General features: G+C 44.4%; 1 protein-coding gene across 1 annotated transcript in view; it reads right to left on the minus strand.

Annotated features, from left to right (window-relative positions):
* The window catches only part of LOC118767950, a 57,294-nt gene extending 34,896 nt beyond the window's left edge, over window positions 1-22,398 (minus strand). The window contains exon 1 of the mRNA XM_036513439.1: window positions 22,282-22,398. Within this exon, the coding sequence (XP_036369332.1) occupies window positions 22,282-22,387 (106 nt within the window). The 5' untranslated portion in view covers window positions 22,388-22,398. The remainder of the gene's footprint in view (window positions 1-22,281) is intronic.
* Window positions 22,399-22,500: the final 102 nt, after the last annotated feature.

Here is a 22,500-nt window from a genome sequence, read left to right on the forward strand (position 1 = left end):
AATTTGTTAAAATATTTTCGTCGCTTTGAGACCGCGACCTGTTCACTGACAAAATTCTATGCTGTATATATATATATATATATATATATATATATATATATATATATATACATAATACATAATAAGAAAATGGGGAAATACACCTTAATCAACAATGATCTACCAGATAATACCCATTCACATAATTTATTAACCAACTACATATGAACATCGAGGTCAAACATAATAGTACAGAACAAAACAGTGCACATCAATGAATAATATGATACAATAAGTACAATATGTATAAATAAATATAAATAAATATAAATCTAAAGTATATCTTACAGCTGTTTCAGCCATGTAGATATGAGTATCTCATTATGCTCATAATAGCCAGGTGTGATAAGTTAATGTGTGGTTATAAAGGAGACACTTACAAATATATCCCAAGGCCTCTTCAGAGATTATAATGTACAATCTAAATATCTCCTATCTCAATTTGTAATATATATATATATACATATATTTATGCATATATATGCATATATATTTACGTGTGTATGTATGTTTGTGGGGCAACATGCAGCCGTTGATGTGTACGAACGAGTACCATGGGCAGGTGTAGGGGACACTACGGCAACCAGTATAAACGCACCTTCGTGTGTCTATCTGTCTGTCTGTGAGAAAGTAGAGTATCTGTGTTTGTTGCCATAATACTTGACATTTAACTGACTATAGAATAACTAACACTGATTTTTTAATGGAATTTAGTCTATTACCGTCTTCTCACCTGTTAATATCAATGTCAATGTTAATATTTATGCTATTATTTATGTTATTAAGAGTAATTTACCAAAATGCGTGGGGTTTATAATGATTAATGTACCATAATATTTTCCCGTATTATTTTAATGCAATATGTATATATTATCTATCTATCTATCTATCTATCTATCTATCTATCTATCTATCTATCTATCTATCTATCTATCTATCTATCTATCTATCTATCTCTCTGTTTATTGACGGACGTGATGTCAGTTCAGCTCCGAAGGTAATCATTTATTTTGACTATTTATAGGCTAATTTTTGTGGACATTTTTGTAAATAAGTTGTGTAAGGCACCCAACTTTCGTTTGAGTGCTTTTCCAAGGAAGGAATTCGCCCCTAGGGGCAGTTTGAACCCCATTTCATTTGTGTAATTTCCTTTTCGACATTTTGAAAATGTCAAGAAATTATATTTTAGAACGTTGGTCGCGTTCCTCTATCGACCAGCTTTCTCCTAGTCTGGAAACGCTAGGAGAAAAAAAGAATTTCTCCTCGCAAGGTGAAATCATCAATGAATTTGCAAAGAACGCTGCAACCACTTGTAGTAACAACCCTGTCACCACTACCACCACTAACAAGAACAACAAAGCGAATACTACTGTTACCACCACCGCTTTCACCACCACCACCACCACCATCAGCATCGACAACAGCAACAAATACAAAACAAAGGTCGCAAGGCCAAGCCCCGTCAACACCACCAGTGAGTCCACCACCAACACCGACAACAACACCATGGCAGCATCTGCTACTAAAACTGCTATCCCTGCTAAAGACATCGCCACCAATAACAATACCAACATCACCATCACCGACACCAAAGACCGTGCCGTCAATGCTACTAATACCACTAATACCACCGCCGTCACCAAGAACGACAATAACAACAACAACAACAACAACGACAACAACAATTCCCTTCAACCACTGCTCACTCCATCACCAACAAGTGAAAAAATAACAACGACAACCAAACGAAATGCCGAAATTTGCGCTAATGCAGGACTAAATTACGCAGACAATTTTCCACCCCTTGCTAGTTGCATAATCAGCAACCACAAACCTACAACCCACACCCCTGCCATCAACACCAACACCACCGGCAGTAACAACAATAACAAACAACAACAAACTTCGCCGAGGCGATAAAAGAAAAAATAACAAAAGTTTCGTTTACTACACAACAAATAAAAGATTGCAGAAACCTTATTACAAATGAAAACGGCAAAATACTCTTACACATACCTCAAGACATACTGAATGAGGAGAAAAAAAGACAATTGTATATAAAATCACAAATAAAAAAACTAAAAGTCCAGAAAAGGCAAGCACAGACAAAGTAGAAAAGTGCTTACGCCCCATCTGGGGATACAAGGATTATGTGACTTGGGCGAACAAGTTCGCCCACGTACAGGTGGTTTTTCAGAATGAAGAGTTGGCGAAGAAATTCTCAACGATAACCCTTCATTCTGATGAACTAACGATGACATCGAGTTACTTTGGCCAGAAGGTGACGAAGGTCATTATCAGTGGTGTACCCCAAGTAACTACAACACTGTGGATAACATCCGCCTTAACATCCGAAATGGAGGACTTAAACATCCTAGATATCGGTGTTTCGAAAAACAAGGACTGGCTGGGAAAGAGAATGGAGTTCCTCTTCCACATAAGTCAAGAGGACATCAATAAAATTCCCACCCACGTACATCTTGAGGATGGCCGCAAGTTATACGTAGTAGTCGAGGGCAGAAGACCACGATGCTATACATGTGGCAGTGAGGCACACCTCAAAAAGGAGTGCAAATCTGCCGCTAAATTACAACAAAAGCAACAGCCACAGGAAAAATCACAAAAGATAGCATTATTGCCCACACCACAATATGGACAGCTAGTCAAGAAGCTGTATACACAAATGCATGAAAAACAACAAAGAACAAGCCAACCCAACCAAACAACACCAACACCAGGGCCAAGAACAGAATCATCACCACCAACAACAAATAAACCAATTCCAACACCAAGAATAACAACGAAGAAGACAAGCACCAAGGATGTAGGAGAGACAATAATCACAACAAACCCCCAGCAACACCCTCCCCGCGCAACACAACAATATCTACAACCGCACAAACTGACCCAGACGCTTTACCCTTACCCCCTGCTGATTCGTCAGACTTTTCATCTAACGATGAAAGTTCGACAGAATGGCAAATAGCCACAGGGGGTAAAAGAAAAAGATCAAGAAAAACCAAACAAGAAATCGCAACCAAAGCAGGGAGATACCTGAACCCTGAAAACTCCATACACAACCAAACAAGCACCAACACCACAAAAACAACACACACAATGCTATCAGCGATAGACACCAAAGACTCCAAACTAATGGAGTACATCACAGGATACACAAACATTTGTGAAGATGACTTTAAAAATAGCAATCATCCACGCACTACACCACCCAAACACATCAAAATACTACACATCACACAAACACAACACCACAAACTCAAAGCCCTCTTCCCAAATGCTGTAGGGGGTTTCCAGAAATATCTGTCCCAAAAACTATATAAAAACCTCCTCGAAGACACATCAAGGAACGAGGAAGCAAAAACTTTCGACACAAGTAAGTAACTCTCTGTACTTTTATTTTTGTGTTTTAAAGCACACACTCCAATAGAATCATGGTCAAGATTGGTTGTGTGAATGCGCGTGGCTTGGGGTCTCCTTGGAAACAAGGATACCTCCTAAATGACATCAAGTCACATGATTTGGGAATCATAGCCATAAGTGAGACCAGACTCCACGAGCCACGGGCCCTAAAATCCATGTTTGGCGGACAGTTTAACATTTATTTCGCTCCCTGTCTGCCGAGGATGGGCGGTAGTGGGACCGCGGTACTTTTTCACAAGAGCCTGGATCTCGAAGTCAAGACGATATTCGTAGACCCGGAGGGTAGACTGATCGTTCTGGATGTCGACGGCAGCAATGGGTGCGCTTTTCGACTCGTATCAGTCTACGCACCGCCTTTAACAGGTCGGCCGGATTTCTTTCGACGTCTAGAAGTATTCCTGGGAACGTCTCGTCCTTTACTTTTAGTTGGGGATTGGAATGCTGCCTTGGACACACATCTAGACTACGTGGGGAGAGACAAAAACAGAAGGGGATGCAAATGCCTCAGAGATCTGCTCAGACGATTCCAACTGTCTGACAGGTACCGACTCGACCACACAAATGCACCAACGTGGACATGGAGCAACCGCAATGGGTCGTCGAGATCGTATCTAGATAGGATACTGTGTAGGACAGTAGACAAGGATAACTTAGGATGTCCACAATTCCACACAGTCAGCTACACGGATCACAAATTGGTGACGTGTACGCTAGACTTAGATAAGGCACATAGACAGGGTCCTGGGTACTGGAAACTGAACGCATCATTCCCGTCCAGACAAGTTTTCAGAGACCGGATTAGCACACTAGTAAAGAGGGCTTTGACGGGAGCCATCATCAACAACAAATGGTGGTTTGCCCTCAAGAGAGCAGTAAAAGCAGAAGCGATTAGGTACAGCAAAGCACTAGCCATAGATAGAAATAGAGTAGAGGGTGAGCTAGTTAAGAAGCTAGAAGAGGCAATTAGAAGCGGCATCGCATCCGACGTTTTGGCGGCGAGGTTGGCCCTCGACCAACACTTCAACGCCAAACACGAAGGATGTGCTGTCAGAGCTAGGATGCATGTTCTAAGGAACGAAGGTGTTGGAGCCCGGGTGGCAGAGGCGCAACAGGGCAACAAAGCCACCATTCGATCACTGGTAGATGAACAGGGGCGCGAATTGCTCGAGCCAAGTAAAATGTGTGAGGCCTTTCAGCAGCATTTTGCCCGACTGTTCGGGACGAGTGGAGGGCAAGAACGTAGGATGGACTTCAGTGCCTACCTACATAGCCTGCCACGCCTCTCGACAAGAAAGGCAGGGTGCTGCGAAGGTGCCATCACGGCGGCGGAAGTGCGGGAAGCGATGGCAGAATGCTCGAGGGACAAATCACCGGGTTTGGATGGTCTACCCTACGCGTTTTACAATTGTATGCCAGACTTGTTTGGAGACGTCTTGGCAGCGGTATACTGCAACTGGCAGCAAAACGGGAGCATTCCCGGTTTTGTGAGTCGAGGAGCTGTAACTCTGCTGAAGAAAGATCCAAACAAGGGAAACATTATAGATAACTTTAGGCCAATCACTCTGCTCAATGCAGACCTGAAAATTTTGACAAAGGTGTTAGCCAAGAGGTTGGCGCTTGTCATCGAGAAACTGGTCGACAACGCACACACGTGCGCCGTGCCGGGCCGGAGCATCCATGACAACCTCCATCTGATGCGCTACATCATAGACAGGGTAGTTAACGAACCTGGCATGGGTGGGGCCCTGATCAACTTCGATCAATCGAAAGCCTTTGATAGGGTAGACCATCGATACTTGGAGGCAGTCCTGAGGGCGGCTGGTTTCGGTCCCGTCTTCCGCGGCTGGATAGCTGCCTTGTACAGAGGCATCCGTTCGGTAATTCGCGTAAATGGACATCTATCGAGACCCTTCGACATTGCACGTTCGGTCCGTCAGGGATGCCCCCTCTCGGCGCTTCTATACGTATTGACTCTCGAGCCACTACTGCGGAAGCTGGCGACTCTGAGGGGCATCCCGCGAGAATTAGGATGCGGGACGAGCGTGTCTGCATACGCGGACGACGTCACCGTCATAGTGTCAAGCCACACGCACATCGAGCGGGTCGGCGAGACACTAAAAGACTACGAAGCGGTGACAGGAGCAAAAATCAACCGGGAAAAGTCAGTGGGCTTGCGGCTCGGCACCTGGAGAAGCAAGCCCATGCCGTCCACCAGTACCTCCGTCGTGGGACGCTGGACAGACGGCCCGGTTAGGTTGCTCGGGGTCTGGTTCGGTCCGGACCTCCAAATGGAGAAGAACTGGAACGAGATAACGAATAGGGTGGTCACTCTCGCCCAGCAATGAGCCGAGAGGACGCTGTCCCTAAAAGGTCGGGCGGGGGTGGCGAACGCGTACTTCGCGTACGTCATCTACTACCGCCTGACCGTCGTACCTTGTCCCGACCCTACCATAACCAAACTAGAACGCATTCTCCTCCGCTTCTTGTGGAAAGGATGCGTCCCGATGGTCAGGCGATCCATTTGCTGTCAACACCCGTTAAAAGGAGGGCTGGGCATGCCGTGGTTGATGATGCGCAGACACGCGCTGAGACTGCGAAATCTCTGGCTCTATGTAGACGACGGTGAACAGGTGTGGTCGCCGTTTGTGAGGCACGCTTTCCCGCAACTCGTCTCCATGACCGAACTGCAGTCGTGGATCAAAAAGAGGCCGAGGAAGGGCGAATGGCACCGCGAGTGTCGCGTTGCTCTCAAGCAACTCTGCCGTCCTGGGTCGACCTTGAGTGACTTCAACACAACCAAAGCATTCTATAGGGGATTAGTGGAGGGGAGGTACGACGACGATCTCGGGGCAAACCTGGGCGTCGACGAGGAATACCTGACCCGCCTGTTTCAAACGACTTTCGGCCCGGGACCTATGGATAATTTCCGGAGATCCCTGGCCTGGCGGTGCTACCGAGAAGCGCTACCCGTTCGGGATAAGCTCTATAGGCATGGCTCGAGAAACACGGGGCCGACCTGCCCGAGATGCGGGCAGAGCGACGAAACCGCTCTGCACGCAATCGTGCAGTGTCCAGCAATTTCCGACTTGTGGACATATGTCGAACGACTGCTGTCACGTATGGGACGTGTCGGTTTATCAGCCGAGTCTATCGTTAATATCGTCACGCCTCCTTCCTTCAAACGGGAAGGAAGAGCTATTTTTATCATACTTGTGGCTGTAGCGAAAGAATGTATCTGGTGGACGCGCCTGAAAGGATTAGAGACAAACACTTTTCTCTCTGGTCAATCTCTCATCAACTTCTTCAAGTATCACTTGAAGAGGAAAGTGAGAGTAGAGAGGCAAGTTTTGTCTAGTGAATGTTTTAAAAAAAGATGGGTGAATGTAGCAAGGATGGCACGTATGAATGACGAAGCCACCTTGACTATCATTCTATGAACCGTAAAAATTAATACTGAGAGTTGCTTCTTTGCAAAAAAAAAAAAAGAAATATAACATGTGACTTCATTGACCGAGGTTACCGTGGTCTTTTCCGTAGGCTTTTCTTTCCACGGGTAAACCTCACCTGTCCTCCCCTTTACACTTCATATTGACATTTCTGTGATAACGATCCCTATTGATCATTTTTTTCCTCTCCCCTTTTAAAAAATTTTTTTACCCCCCCCCCCTTTTTTTGTCCTCTTTCTCTCTTTTTACGATCCCTTTTGATCGAAACTCCCCTCTCCTTTTTTTTTTTAACCTTCAAAAGAAAAGCTCTACCTTGTAATTTGTTCTATCTGTGTGCAGCCCTGTGTGGCTAATAAAGAAACATGTCTATCTATCTATCTATCTATCTATCTATCCATCTATCTATCTATCTACTATCTATCTATCTATTTGTCTATCCATCTATTGTCTCTCTATCTATCTATCTATCTGTCTATCTATCTATCTATCTCTCTATCATCTATCTATCTATCTATCTATCTATATCTTCTGTCTGTCTCTATCTATCTATCTATCTATCTATCTATCTATCTATCTATCTATCTATCTATCTATCTGTCTGTCTGTCTGTCTGTCTATCTATCTATCTATCTATCTATCTATCTATCTATCTATCTATCTATCTATCTATCTATCTCTCTGTCTATGGACGTGCTATCACTTCGACTCCGAAGGTAATCATTTATTTTGACTATTTATAGGTCAATTTTTGTGAACATTTTTGTAAATAAGTTGTGTAAGGCACCCAACTTTCGTTTGAGTGCTTTTCCAAGGGAGGAATTCGCCCCTAGGGGCAGTTTCAACCCCATTTCATTTCTGTAATTTTCTTCTAGACATTAGAACATGTCTAGAAATTTTATTGTAGAACGCTGGTCGCGTTCTTTTATTGACCAGCATTTTCCTAGTTTGGAAACAATAGGAGAAAAAAAGAACGTCCGCGCGCTAAGTGCAAATATAAATATCGGTGAAATGAACGCTGCAACCACGTGCGGTAACAGCCCTGTCACCACCGCCACCACCACCACTAACAACAGCAACCACGAGACAACAACTGCTACCACCACCACCTCCACCACCACCACCACCACCACTACCACGACCAACATAAATGATAAAAATAAAACTCGCACGAAAACTATTGACAAAAACAACAGCAACAACAAGAACAACAATAAAAATGAACTATCTAATAGTGAAGATGTTAATACAAAAAAATCAACAACAGTAAATTTCGCAGACACTTCGCCAGAAGAAAGAAATAGTAACATTCACAAATGAAGAGCTCATAGAAACTAGAGCTCTCTTTACAACCCGTGGACAAAGTTTAGTGCTGCATACACCTCAACATATAAAGCAAGAAATAGAAAATAAGACAATTGTATATAAAATTATTAGAAAAAACAAAAAACTAAATGAACAGATTACAAAAACTGATGTGGAAAAATGTTTAAAAAACATAATGAAGGAAAAAGAGTATATAAACAGGGGTCCACAGTTTAACACAGTAGTGGTCCGCTTCCCTAACCAGGAAGTGGCAAAAGCTCACTCTACTGAGTCTCTGGGAAATGATGAAATCATCATGGTCCCATACTAAAAAAAACAGAGAGTGAGTCGAATCACAATTAAAAATGTACCTCCCGAACTTCCTAACAAATGGATAACAGGGGAAATCTGTTACCATTTAAAAAATATTAATATTTTGGAGACCGCCGTGTACCTAAACGACAATTGGGGTGGAAAAACAGTAGTAGTGACCATCCAGATTGAGGGGGCCTCTATCGAGAGCCTACCCGACAAGATACACTTGGAGAATGGGCAATGCCTATATGTTATGGCAGAAGGCAAAAAGCCTAGATGCTACAAATGTGGCAGCCCCGAACATTTGATTGTCAAGTGCGATCTGGTACAGAAAAAACAAGAAAGAACAAATCAGAAAACAAATAAAATCCCTTGTTGCCAACACCAACACACAACACACTCAATTATGGAACAATGCCAAGAAAAACAACAAACCAGCAAACAACCGCAACAACATCACCAAGAAAAGAACAGTACCAACACAATCACCGTTGACTTCACAACCAATTAAACCTGTTGAATTAACAAAAAATAGACCCACACCCCACACCCGACGACAATAAAAAGACAGAAAACACTGACGAGAAGACAAATGCTACCCATAACACCACAACAACACAAACACCGCACAAAACATCAACAATTTATACAAGCATACATAGTAATGCAAATGTTTTGCCTCTACCCCATACTGATACGTCGGACGACGAAAGTTCGACGGAATGGCAAATAGCCACAGGGGGTAAAAGAAAAAGATCCAAAAAATCCACCAAACAAGGAAGTAAAGCAGGGAGATATCTAACTCAGGACAACATCCCCCTAGACAATCAAAAAAGTAATGAACCCGTAAAACCACACACACAACTAACTGCAATAGACACAGACAATAAAGAATTAATGGACTACATCAAATCTAACATGGTCATCTGTGAAGATGACTTTAAGACAAACAATCATCCGCACACCACACCACCGAAACACATCAGAATTTTACACATAACACAAGCACAACACCACATACTGAAAACAATATTTCCGAATGCGGTAGGCGAGTATCAACGATACCTGTCGAAAAAACTATACAAACACCTCATCAAAAACAATACAAAAGAAGAAGAAGAAAAAAATGAAACTTTTAAAATGAGTAAGTGACCTCACTTCTTGCCTCTTGTCTCTTCTAATATAGTGTGTAAAACACAATTTTCGTAAATATCAAGTATGCTTAAATTAGGTTGTGTGAATGCGCGTGGCTTGGCGTCGGCTTGGAAGCAAGGTTACCTTCTAAACGACATCAAGTCACTGGACGTGGATATAGTAGCTATCAGTGAAACCAGACTCAGTAAGCCGCGGGCCCTCGAGTCCATGTTTGGCAATCAATTTGACATTTATTTTTTCTCCCTGTCTGCCGAACATGGGTGGTGGAGGTACTGCGGTGCTTTTTCGAAAGAGTCTAAAGGTAAAAGTAAGAGCAATATTCCTAGACCCGGAGGGTAGGCTGGTTGTCTTGGACGTGGATGGCAGAAATGGGTGTGCATTCCGTCTGATGGCAGTTTATGCACCGTCCTTAACGGGTCGGGCGGATTTCTTCAGACGTCTAGATGTTTTCCTGGGTACGTCTAGACCTTTACTGTTAGTAGGGGATTGGAACGCTACCTTGGACACGCATCTAGATTATGTGGAAGGGATAGGAATAGAAGGGGTGTAAGTGCCTCAAAGACCTGCTCAGACGTTTCCATTTGTCTGACAGGTTCCGACTCGACCATCCGAACGTGCCAACGTGGACTTGGACAAACTGCGTCGGATCGTCGAGATCTTATCTAGATAGAATTCTATGCAGGACAGCGGATAGGGATAGTGTAGGATGTCCACAATTTAAAATAGTCAGCTACACAGATCACAAATTTGTTACGTGTACGCTCGACTTAGATAAAACACATAGGCAGGGTCCCGGTTACTGGAAACTGAACACGTCGCTGTTAGCGCGACAGGTTTACAGGAACCGGATTAGCGAGTTAATTAAGAGGGCGCTGACGGAGCGGTCGTTAACAACCGCTGGTGGTACGCCCTGAAAATGGCAATAAAATCGGAATCAATTAGGTTTAGCAAGAATTAGCGATAGAACGAAATAGAGTAGAGGGAGACTTAGTTAAGAAACTAGAAGAGGCACTTACCACTGGCAGCGCAACCAAGGTGCTGGCTGCGAGGATGGCCCTCGAGCAACACCTCAACGCCAAGCACGAAGGTTGCGTCGTCAGAGCTAAAATGCGTGCCTTAAGGAACGAAGGGATTGAAGCTGCGCGAGAGGCCCGGGTAGCGGAGGCGCAGCGTGGCAACAGATCAACCATTCGGTCTCTAATAGATCAACAGGGATGCAGTTTACTCGAACCCGAAAGGATGTGTGAGGCCTTTCAACAGCACTTTGCTCGACTGTTTGGTGCGAGTGGTGGGTCGGAACGCGGGATGGATTTCAGTGCCTACCTGACCGACCTGCCGCGGCTCTCGGCAAGAGAAGCGGAGTGTTGTGAAAGTCCCATCACAGCCGCTGACGTGTGGGATGCGATGGCGGGTTGCGCGAGGGATAAGTCGCCTGGATTGGATGGTTTACCCTACGGGCTGTATTGTCGAATGCCAGACTTGTTTGGCGACCTCTTGGCATTAGTCTACTGCAACTGGCAACAAAACGGGAGAATCCCCGGTTTCGTGAGCCGAGGTGCAGTGACGTTGCTGAAGAAAGACTCAAACAAGGGGAATTTTATAGATAATTTCAGGCCCATCACTCTGCTCAACGCAGATTTGAAAATTTTGGCTAAAGTAATAGCCGAGAGGTTGGCGCTTGTCATTAGTAAACTGGTCGACAGGGCGCAAACATGCGCCGTGCCGGGCAGAACCATACATGACAACCTCCATCTGATGCGCTACATTGTGGACAGGGTAGTTAAGGATCCTGGCATGGGTGGGGCGCTGATAAATTTGGATCAGTCTAAAGCCTTCGATAGGGTCGACCATCGGTACTTGGCGGCCGTCCTCAGCGCGGCTGGCTTCGGTCCCGTCTTCCGCGGTTGGATCGCTGCCTTGTATAGCGGCATCCGTTCGGTAATTCGCGTAAATGGACATCTATCGAAACCCTTCAACATTGCACGTTCGGTCCGTCAGGGATACCCCCTCTCGGCGCTTCTATACGTATTGACTCTCGAGCCACTACTGCGGAAGCTGGCGACTCTGAGGGGCATCCCGCGAGAATTAGGATGCGGGACGAGCGTGTCGGCATATGCGGACGATGTCACCGTCATAGTGTCGAGCGACAAACACATCAAGATGATAGGCGAGACACTAAGAAAATATGAAACGGTGACGGGAGCAAAGATTAACCCGGAAAAGTCAGTGGGTTTGCTACTCGGCACCTGGAGAAGCAACCCCATGCCGTCCGACTGCGGCTCAGTGGTGGGACGCTGGACGGACGGACCGGTTAAATTGCTCGGGGTCTGGTTCAGTCCGGACCGCCAAATGGATAAGAACTGGGACGAGATCACGAGTAGAGTGGTCGCTCTCAGCCAAACATGGGCCGAGAGAAAGCTGTCTCTAAAAGGCCGGGCGGAGGTGGCGAACGCGTACATCGCATCCGTCATCGATTACCGCCTGACCGTCGTACATTGTCCCGACGCCACCATCACCAAACTGGAACGCATACTCTTCCGCTTACTGTGGAAGGGTGGCGTTCCGATGGTGAGGAAGTCCATTTGCTGTCAACATCCGTTGAATGGAGGATTGGGCATGCCGTGGTTGATGATGCGCAGGCATGCGCTGAGACTGCGACATCTCTGGAAATTCATCGACGACGGTGAACAGGTGTGGGCGCCGTTTGTGAGGCGCGACTTCCCGCAGCTCGTCTCACTGACCGAACTGCAAACGTGGATCAAAAAGAGACCGAAACTGGGCGATTGGCACCGAGAGTGTCGCCAAGCTCTACAGCAGCTCTGCCGACCGGGGTCAAACTTGTGCAACTTCCAAACGACTAAAGCGTTCTATAGAGGACTAGTGGAGGGGAGGTCCGACGACACACTCGGGGCAAACCTGGGCTTCGACGAGGAATTCCTAACCCGCATGTTCAGGACGACGTTCGGGCCGGGGCCTATGGATAACTTCCAGAAATCCCTGGCTTGGCAGTGCTATCGAGACGCACTACCTGTTCGAGAGAAGAGCTACAGACACGGTTCGAAAACCATCACCGGACCGACCTGCCCGAGATGCGGTCAGAGCGACGAAACCGTTCTGCACGCACTCGTGCGGGGTCCAGATATTTCAGAGCTGTGGTCCTTCGTCGAACAGCTGTTGTCACGTGTAGGTCAGGCTCGCCTATCGGCCGAGTCTATCGTCTGTATTGTTCCACCACCTTCCTTTAAACGGGAAGGGAAAACGGTTTTCGTTACGCTGATGGCTATGGCGAAAGAATGTGTGTGGTGGACGCGTTTGAAAGGACTGCAAACAAACACCCTCCTCTCTGGTCAGTCTCTCGTCAACTTTTTCAAGTACCACTTGAAAGGAGGATGAGAATAGAGAGGAAGGCTTTGTCGAACGAATGTTTTAAATAAAGTGGGTAAAAGTGGCAAAAATGGTCAGTATGAAAGACGACACTATTTTAAGCATAAATCTGTAACCAAAAGAAGACAACGAGAAGTAAGGCGACTTACTCATGTGTTCTTTTTCGAATTGCCTGAGGTGACCTTGGTCTTTTTTGTAGGTTTTTCTTTCCAAGGCTACACCTAAACTGTGAACCTTATATATATATATATATTGCTTGTTATACACCACACAACCCACAGATCCCTATTGATCAAACGTTATTTTTTTTTTTTTTTTTTGCCCCACCCATCCCACCTCGAAAAGAAAAATTCTACATTGTATTTCGTCCATTTTTATTCTGTGTTTAGCCCTGTGTGGCTACAATAAAAAGTTATCTCTCTCTCTCTCTCTCTCTCTCTCTCTCTCCCTCCTATCTATCTATCTATCTATCTATCTATCTATCTATCTATCTATCTATCTATCTATCTCTATCTATCTATCTATCTATCTATCTATCTATCTATCTATTATCTATCTACTATCTCTTTGATGTATCGTTGACGATCGGCTCGTAAGTTAACTACTTATTTTTTGTGTTTCTCGAAAAGTCTCGTTGTAAATTTTGCACACGGAGTGTGTAAGACATCCAGCTTCGTCTGGGTGTGTTTTCCGGAGGGGCTTATGCCCCTAGGGGCATTTTCAGCCTCAATATATTTCACATTTTGGCTGCAATAACTTGTTTTTTAACATAATGTCGGCGAAGCGTTTCTAGTATTACGAACGCTGTTCTCTTTCTTCTCGTTTGTATCCTTGTTTACGTTCCACATTGTCGTAGTGTTGTGACTTTCCAAACGCCCAACTTTCGTTTGAGCCTGTGTTAAATATTAATCGCCCATAAGGGTTTCAATCTATTTTTATTTTTTCTCTTGAAACAAAAAATATAATGTCAAGAATCTTATAGTGGAAAAATATTCTGCTAGTTTTCTGAAGAAAACTTCCCAGTTTGCAAAACAATCGACAAACGCGCTGACAGTAAAATGGATAATACTCAAACCACCACCACCACCACCACCACCACTCCACCACCACGTCATCCACTACCTCAACTACCAACAACACAACAATGACAACAAGAATAACAACAATTGCGACACCATTCGATATCTGCTGCCTCGGCTGTCTCTTCTTGCCACTGACACCACCACCAACAACAAAAACAACAACAACAACAATCCGTTCAGACCTTTTTACTCCAACAACAAAACTGAAGTAAATAAACAAAAACTGTAACCACCAAACAAATTGACAAAAGCTGCCCGAATACAGGATAAATTATGAAATAATTTTCCACCCCTTCCTACTTGCACAATCGAACCAACACACCAATTTTACAAACTGCAGCCAACAACAACCAACATCACCAACCACAACAACAATAACAAACAACACAAATTTCGCTGAGGCGATTAAGAAAAAAAACAAATATATTTTACGGCTCAACAAATACAGGACACGAACATTACAATAACAGAATTAGATGGTATAGTGAAGATAAACATACCAGAAGAAATATTGGAAGATGAAAAAAAAAGAACAATTATTTATAAAATAATTAATAAGAAAACAAAAAGCCCAGAGAAGGCTACCACAAGCAAAATAGAAAAATGCTTGAAACCCATCTGGAACTACAAAGACTATGTAACCTGGTGGAACAAGTTCGCCCACATACAAGTGGTTTTCCACACCGAAGAGTTAGCTAGACGTTTCTCAACGCTAACTCTTCATTCAGATGAACTCCAACTTACACCAAGCTATCGGGGACAGAAAGTGACTAAGATCACTTAAACAATGTCCCCAAAATAGCTAATAATCTATGGCTGTAAAGGCTTATGTGTAAAAATGACAAATTTTACTATTTTAGAAACCACGGTCACGGAGCATAAAACTGGGTGGGAAAAAAGTAGAATTTCTTCTACATATAAATCAAGAAGACATAAAAAAAAATACCCACCCAGATATGTGTATCAGACGACCACAATTTGTATGTGGTCGTCGATGGCAGAAGACCACGTTGCTACATATGCGGCAGTGAGCAACACCTAAAAAAGACTGCAAATCTGCCGCAAGAAAACAACAGCAACAACAACAGCAGCCGAAAAAAAAAACAAATAAACCAGGTTTACTACCCACACCACCACTTTTGCAGGAACAACCTCACCAACCAAACAACCACAACAACTGCAGCAGCACCAAGAACAGAAGCAACATCACAACAACAACACCAAGAATAACCAACTCCCAAACCAAGGACATCTGCCAAAAAGACACTCAGCGAAAATGAAGAAACAATTACAACTCCAAATCCCCACAAAATTGAGACCCCAAACAACACAACAATACCTACAATCACTCAAACACAAAATACCCACACCCCACCTCCAAAACCGCATACACCACAACCAAACGCTCACCAACCAACACCAATAACAAAATCAACACAGCCGACAATAGACCCCAATATTTTCCCTCTTCCAGGCTCTGATTCGTCTGATTTGTCATTAGACGAAGAAGACACGGAAGATTGGCAAATAGCCACAGGGGGGAGAAGAAAAAGGGAAAAAAAAGAAAAGAAAAAATAACAAATAAGCAGGAAGATACACCACTCCCGACACAAAAACATCCACAGAAACAAACACATCACACAAACACACCATCATCAAACCCCCCAACAATGTTGACAGCCATAAACACAAACAACCACGACCTAATGGAACACATTAGGTCAAACACCAACATAACTGAAAACGACATAAAAACAAGTAACCACCCACACACACACCACCACAACACATTAAAATAATACACGTAACACAGAACACATACAGCACCCTGAAATCTCTTTACACTGATGCGTAGGAGATTTCAAAAGTATTCATCGAAAAACTGTACAAAAGCCTCATAGAAGAAGACCCTGAGGTGAAAGACAAAGGACTTTCGAACAACAAGTAACCTTTTCTCTCTCTCTTTCCTTTTTTTGCACTTTCTTTTCGTGTGTAAAACACAATTTTATCGGAACATGCTCAGAATAGGCAGTATAAATGTACGTGGTTTGGGGTCGCCTTGGAAACAAGGCTACCTGTTAAATGACATCAAATCACTAAATCTGAATATCATAGCCATCAGTGAGACCAGACTCCACAGCTTGCGGGCACTCCAGCACATTTTCGGTACACATTTCAACATTTATTTTTCTCCGTGTCTACCGAGAATGGGCGAAGGTGGCACCGCAGTGCTTATCCGGAAGAGTCTGGATCTCAAAGTAAGAGCAAATTTCCTAGACCCGGAGGGTAGGCTGGTCGTTTTGGATGTCGATGGCAGCAATGAGTGTGCTTTTCGACTGATAGCAGTTTATGCTCCGTCTTTAACAGGCCGACCAGATTTCTTTCGACGTCTAGAGTCTTTCATGGGAACGTCTCGTCCTTTACTTTTAGTGGGGGGTTGGAATGCCACCCTGGACACGCATCTAGACTACGTGGGCAGAGATAGCAATAGAAGGGGATGCAAATGCCTCAAATACCTGCTCAGACGTTTCCAACTGTCTGACAGGTACCGACTGGACCACCCGAATGTGCCAATGAGGACATGGAGTAACCGCATCGGGTCGTCCAGATCATACTTAGATAGAGTATTCTGTAGGACAATAGATAAAAATAGTGTATGTTGTCCACAATTTCATATAGTCAGTTACACAGATCACAAGTTTGTGACTTGTACACTTGACTTAGATAAGACACATAGGCAGGGTCCTGGTTACTGGAAATTGAACGCGTCTTTTACAGCACGACAGGTTTACAGGGACCGGATCAGCACATTAGTTAAGAGAGCTTTGACGGGTACCATCATCAACAACAGATGGTGGTATGCCCTAAAAAAAGCAATTAAAGCAGAATCAGTCAGATACAGTAGAGCCCTAGCATTAGACCGAAATAGAATAGAGGGAGAATTAGTTAAGGTTTTAGAAGAGGCACTTAGAACTGGCATCGCGTCCAACGTGCTGGCGGCGAGATTGGCCCTCGGCCAACACCTCAACACCAAACACGAGGGATGCGTTGTCAGAGCTAGGATGCGTGCTCTGAGGAACGAAGGAGTTGGAGCCGCCCAAGAGGCCCGAGTGGTGGAGAAGCAACGAGGCAACAGAGCCACCATCAAGTCTCTTATAGATGAACAGGGGCGCGAATTGCTCGAGCCTAAAAGGATGTGTGGGGCTTTTCAACAACACTTCACCCAACTGTTTGGGACAAGAGGTGAGTCAGAACGCAGAGTGGACTTTAGTGCCTACCTGCATGCCTTGCCACGACTCTCAGCAAGAGAGGTGGAGTCTTGTGAAAGGCCTATCACATCTGCGGACGTACAGGATGCGATGGTAGGCTGTGCGAGAGACAAGTCACCAGGCTTGGATGGTCTGCCCTACGAACTTTATTTTCATATGCCAGACTTGTTTGGAGGCGTCTTGGCAGCTGTCTACTGCAACTGGCAGCAGAACGGGAGTATTCCTGCTTTTGTAAAGCGAGGAGCAGTGGCACTGATTAAGAAAGACCCAAACAAGGGGGACGTCATAGATAATTTCAGGCCCATCACTCTGCTCAACGCAGATTTGAACATTTTGGCCAAGGTGTTAGCCAGAGGTTGGCGCTTGTCATCAAGAAACTAATCGACAAGGCGCAACATGCGCCGTGCCTGGTAGAGTATTCATGACAACCTCCATCTGATGCGCTACATCATAGACAGGGTAGTTAAAAATCCTGGCATGGGTGGGGCGCTGATCAATTTGGATCAATCAAAAGCCTTCGATAGGGTTGACCATCACTACTTGGAGGCTGTCCTTAAAGCGGCTGGTTTCGGTCCAGTTTTCCGCGGTTGGATCGCTGCCTTATACAGCGGCATCCGCTCAGTAGTTCGCGTAAATGGTCATCTATCCAGACCTTTTAACATAATGCGTTCGGTTCGTCAGGGATGCCCCCTCTCTTCGCTGCTGTATGTACTGACTCTTGAGCCACTACTGCGGAAACTGGCGACCCTGAGGGGCATCCCACGAGAGCTGGGATGCGGGAGGAGTGTGTCTGCATACGCAGATGACGTCACCGTCATAGTGTCGAGCTACCAGCACATCGAGCTGGTCGGCGAGACACTAAAAGAATACGAAGCGGTAACGGGAGCAAAAATTAACCGGGAAAAGTCAGTGGGCTTGCGGCTCGGCACCTGGAGAAGCAATCCCATGCCGTCCAACAGCGTCTCCATCGTGGGACGCTGGACGGACGGACCGGTTAAATTACTCGGGGTCTGGTTCGGTCCGGACCTCCAAATGGAGAAGAACTGGGGCAAGATAACGACTAGGGTGGCTACTCTCACCCAGAAATGGACTGAGAGAAAGCTATCCCTAAAAGGTCGGGCGTAGGTAGCGAACGCGTACATCGCATCCGTCATCGAGTATCGTCTGACCGTCGTGCCTTGTCCCGACCCTACCATCACCAAACTGGAACGTATACTCTTCCGCTTCTTGTGGAAGGGAAACGTTCCGATGGTTAGGCGATCCATTTGCTGTCAACACCCGCTAAATGGAGGGCTGGGCATGCCGTGGTTGATGATGCGCAGACATGCGCTGAGACTGCGACATCTCCGGCGCTTCATAGACAACGGTGAACAGGTGTGGTCGCCTTTTGTGCGGCGCGCTTTCCCGCAGCTCGTCTCCTTGGCCGAACTACAGTCATGGATCAAGCAGAGACCGAGGCTAGGCGAATGGCACCGCGAGTGTCGCGTTGCTCTCAAGCAACTCTGCCGTCCGGGATCGAACTTGTGCGACTCCATCACAACAAAGGCATTCTATAGAGGATTAGTGGAGGGGAGGTGCGACGACGAACTCGGGCAGAGTCTGGGCGTCGACGAGGAACACCTGACCCGCCTGTTCAGGACAACTTTCGGGCCGGGACCTATGAACAATCACCAAAGATCCCTGGCCTGACAGTGCTATCGAGAAGCATTACCTGTTCGGGATAAGCTCTACAGACACGGTTCCAGACACACTGGACCGACTTGCCCGAGATGCGGTCAGAGCGACGAAACCGTTCTGCACGCACTCGTGCAATGTCCAACCATTTCAGACCTGTGGGCTTATGTCGAACGGCTGCTGTCACGTGCGGGACGAATCCGCCTATCGGCCGAGTCTATCGTGAGAATTGCTCCGCCCCCTTCCCTCAACCGGGAAGGCAAGGCAGTTTTCATCGTACTGGTGGCCATGGTGAAAGAATGTGTGTGGTGGACTCGAGCGAAAGGATTAGAGACAAACACTTACCTCTCTGGCCAATCTCTCATCAACTTTTTCAAGTACCACTTGAAAAGGAAGGTGAGAATGGAGAGGGAAGTTTTGTCTCGCGAAAGATTCAAAAAAAGATGGGTGAATGTTGCAAAGATGGTGCGTGCTAGTAATGAAACCATTTTGAGTATGATCCTGTAGATCGTAAAAAAGAAAGAAAGGGAGCATTTTGATCTCATGTGGTTATTTCCTCCCTGACTGAGGTTCCCGTGGTCTTTTCTGTAGGCTTTTCTTCCCACGGATGAACCCAATCTTGTTATATCAATGTTTATATCATTATTTCTGTGATACACGATTTCCTTTTTTTTCCTTTTTTTTCCTCCTCTCGATCCCTTTTGATCGCAATCTTACATTTATTTTCTTTTTTTCCACCCTCGAAAAGAAAAGCTCTGCATTTGTATTTGTCCCCTCTGTATTCAGCCCTGTGTGGCTAATAAAAGAAAGTTATCTATCTATCTATCTATCTATCTATCTATCTATCTATCATCTATCTATCTATCTATCTATCTATCTATCTATCTATCTATCTCTATCTATCTATCTATCTATTTATCTATCTATCTATCTATCTATCTATCTATCTATCATCTATCTATCTATTTGTCTATCTATCTATCTATCTATCTATCTATCTATCTATCTATCTATCTATATCTATCTACCTATCTATCTGTCTGTCTATGTGTCTGTCTGTCTGTGGTCTCTCTCCCCCTCTCTCTTTCTTTCTCCCTCTCTCTCTCTTTATCCATCTATCTATCTATCCAACTGTCGCTCCCCTCTCTTATTCTAAGAGGTTGTATCAAAAAGTTCTCGGACTAGTTCTGTAGCGCGCCAACAAATGACAGCACAAGGCAATGTGTCAAGTGTCATTTCTGGCTTTACTTGGCAAGTTGTAAAATTTGTGTTTTTGTGGTTACGTGAATGTTGTAGTCTGCGATTTTGTCACGGACATGAACAAAGAGCCAACGTGAAATTTTGTGTTAAATGTGGAAGCCTGGTACAGAGGCGCAGAGCATGCCTCGGCAAGATTACAGCGCCGAGACAGTAGGTCGTATGCACCGTATCAAGTGGCACGGGCTCCTCAAAAACAGAAGAATATTCCTGGAAGACTTGTCACAAGCGTCATCCCCGGAAACGTAGTATTGTGCATTGAGAATTCGTCCCTGAGGGCCGAATCGGCATTCGAGAGTTCTACTAGCGCGTTTTGAGGCAGTTGAGGGAAGGCATTCAACGAAAGAGACCGGATTTGTGGAGTGCGAAGAATTGGATTCTTCACGACGACAATACACTCTGTCACCGAGCTTGTCTCACTCGTGAGTTTCTTACCAAAAACATGGTATCGCTTCCGCACCCGCTCTATTCTCCACGTTTAGCACCTGCGGACTTCCATCTCTTCTCCAAAATGAAAAGGCAGCTCAAATATCGTCCTTGTAATACCGTAGGCGTACGGAAAACGACTTTCAGGTCGAATTCCAAAGGTGGCAGGAGCGCTGTGAATATTTCGAAGGGGCTGATGTTAAACTTGGGTAAAAAAGTTATTTTTCATTAAACATAATTATTCCGGAAACTTTTGATACCACTTCGTATGTATGTATATTATATTTGCTGATGTGTCCGCATTTATACATTACACTATACTGGAAATCGTCACAAAGATTGCTCCATTAGATATTCAACAAAATATAAGATACCTTGAAATTGAGCACAAAGTTTACTTGCATCGGATTTAATAACGCATGGACGCTTTCAACGTTTGTCCTGATAGTTAGTTGACTGTGCTTCTGAGCAGGTAATATGGTAGTGTCTGTGCGGGATGAGTAATACTAACCCCGTTGGAAGACTCAGTGCTCAGATCAGTGGTGTTCGAATATACTCATTTGTGCAGGAAACTTATTGTGACGGGCTTACAGAGAAAGGAGGCTGTCGTTGTTTGTATTTATAATAGGAAAGATAGAGTGAAGGTCAGTGGTCAGTGAACTGAAAAAGAAAGTAACATACGCTTCGTAATGAATATGCCAGATATATCTGTGAGATAGACAAGAATGAGATTAAACTGCATGACATGGATTAAAGTGAGGGAAGGTTACTCAGCGTCGTGTGCCTCACTCGCTCGATCGTCCCTTCCTATTTGAGTCCAGTGACAAGACTAAGTCACGACAGTTAGAGATAGGACGGGATACAGTTGATGACCCCATTGTCATCACCGGGCCCTGTTCGCACTCCAAAACGCTTGTTGTTCTCCCCACCCATGAGATATATCTGTGAGATAGACAAGGTTGAAATTAAACTGTAATTGTCCAAACAGAAAAAAATTACTAGCTATTGCAACAACGACTGTTTAGTGAGGTGACTACATTGTTAACAGAAGGAAGACGGTGAGCTATGCATTGGGTCAAATCAATTTAAACAGTCCCTGTTAGCAAATAACAGTGTTTGAGAAACACTATAAGTATTGATACTGTTTGAAGTGCCGCCGAAAACACAATTCGAGTACGAGCCACCTATATTTGCTGCAATTTTTGTAGCTTTATAAAGATGTCCTCGTACGAAACAATTGTACCGATATATTGATCATTCTTGTTGCTTTTTTCCTTTTTTCCTATATATATATATTTATATAATATGTATATATATATATATTATATATATATATATAATATATATATATATATATATATATATATATATATTGGAAACACAATTCGAGACCTGATGTAGAAGCTCCAAATAAAATACAAATAATATATATTAATAGATATATATACACAGACACACTGATGCAAAAAAGAAAAACACTGATGCACTCACCTGCTTTGGCTTTAATAACACGGTCTGGATTGAGTTCAGTGTGAAAATAAAATCCTTTGATTGCTAATACAAATGACATCAAAAGAACCGCGAGAAACCTCCACATGTTTTATACTTCTTTCTGCCTACTTAAATACCAAAGTCTTGTGCTGCTATCAATGTGTTCTGCTCTCTTCAAATCCTTTTCTCGAACTGTGTTGCTGATGTCTGCAGTTTTTA

This window comes from Octopus sinensis, linkage group LG25, assembly GCF_006345805.1.
Source record: "Octopus sinensis linkage group LG25, ASM634580v1, whole genome shotgun sequence".
In the NCBI taxonomy this organism is placed as follows: Eukaryota; Metazoa; Mollusca; class Cephalopoda; order Octopoda; family Octopodidae; genus Octopus; species Octopus sinensis.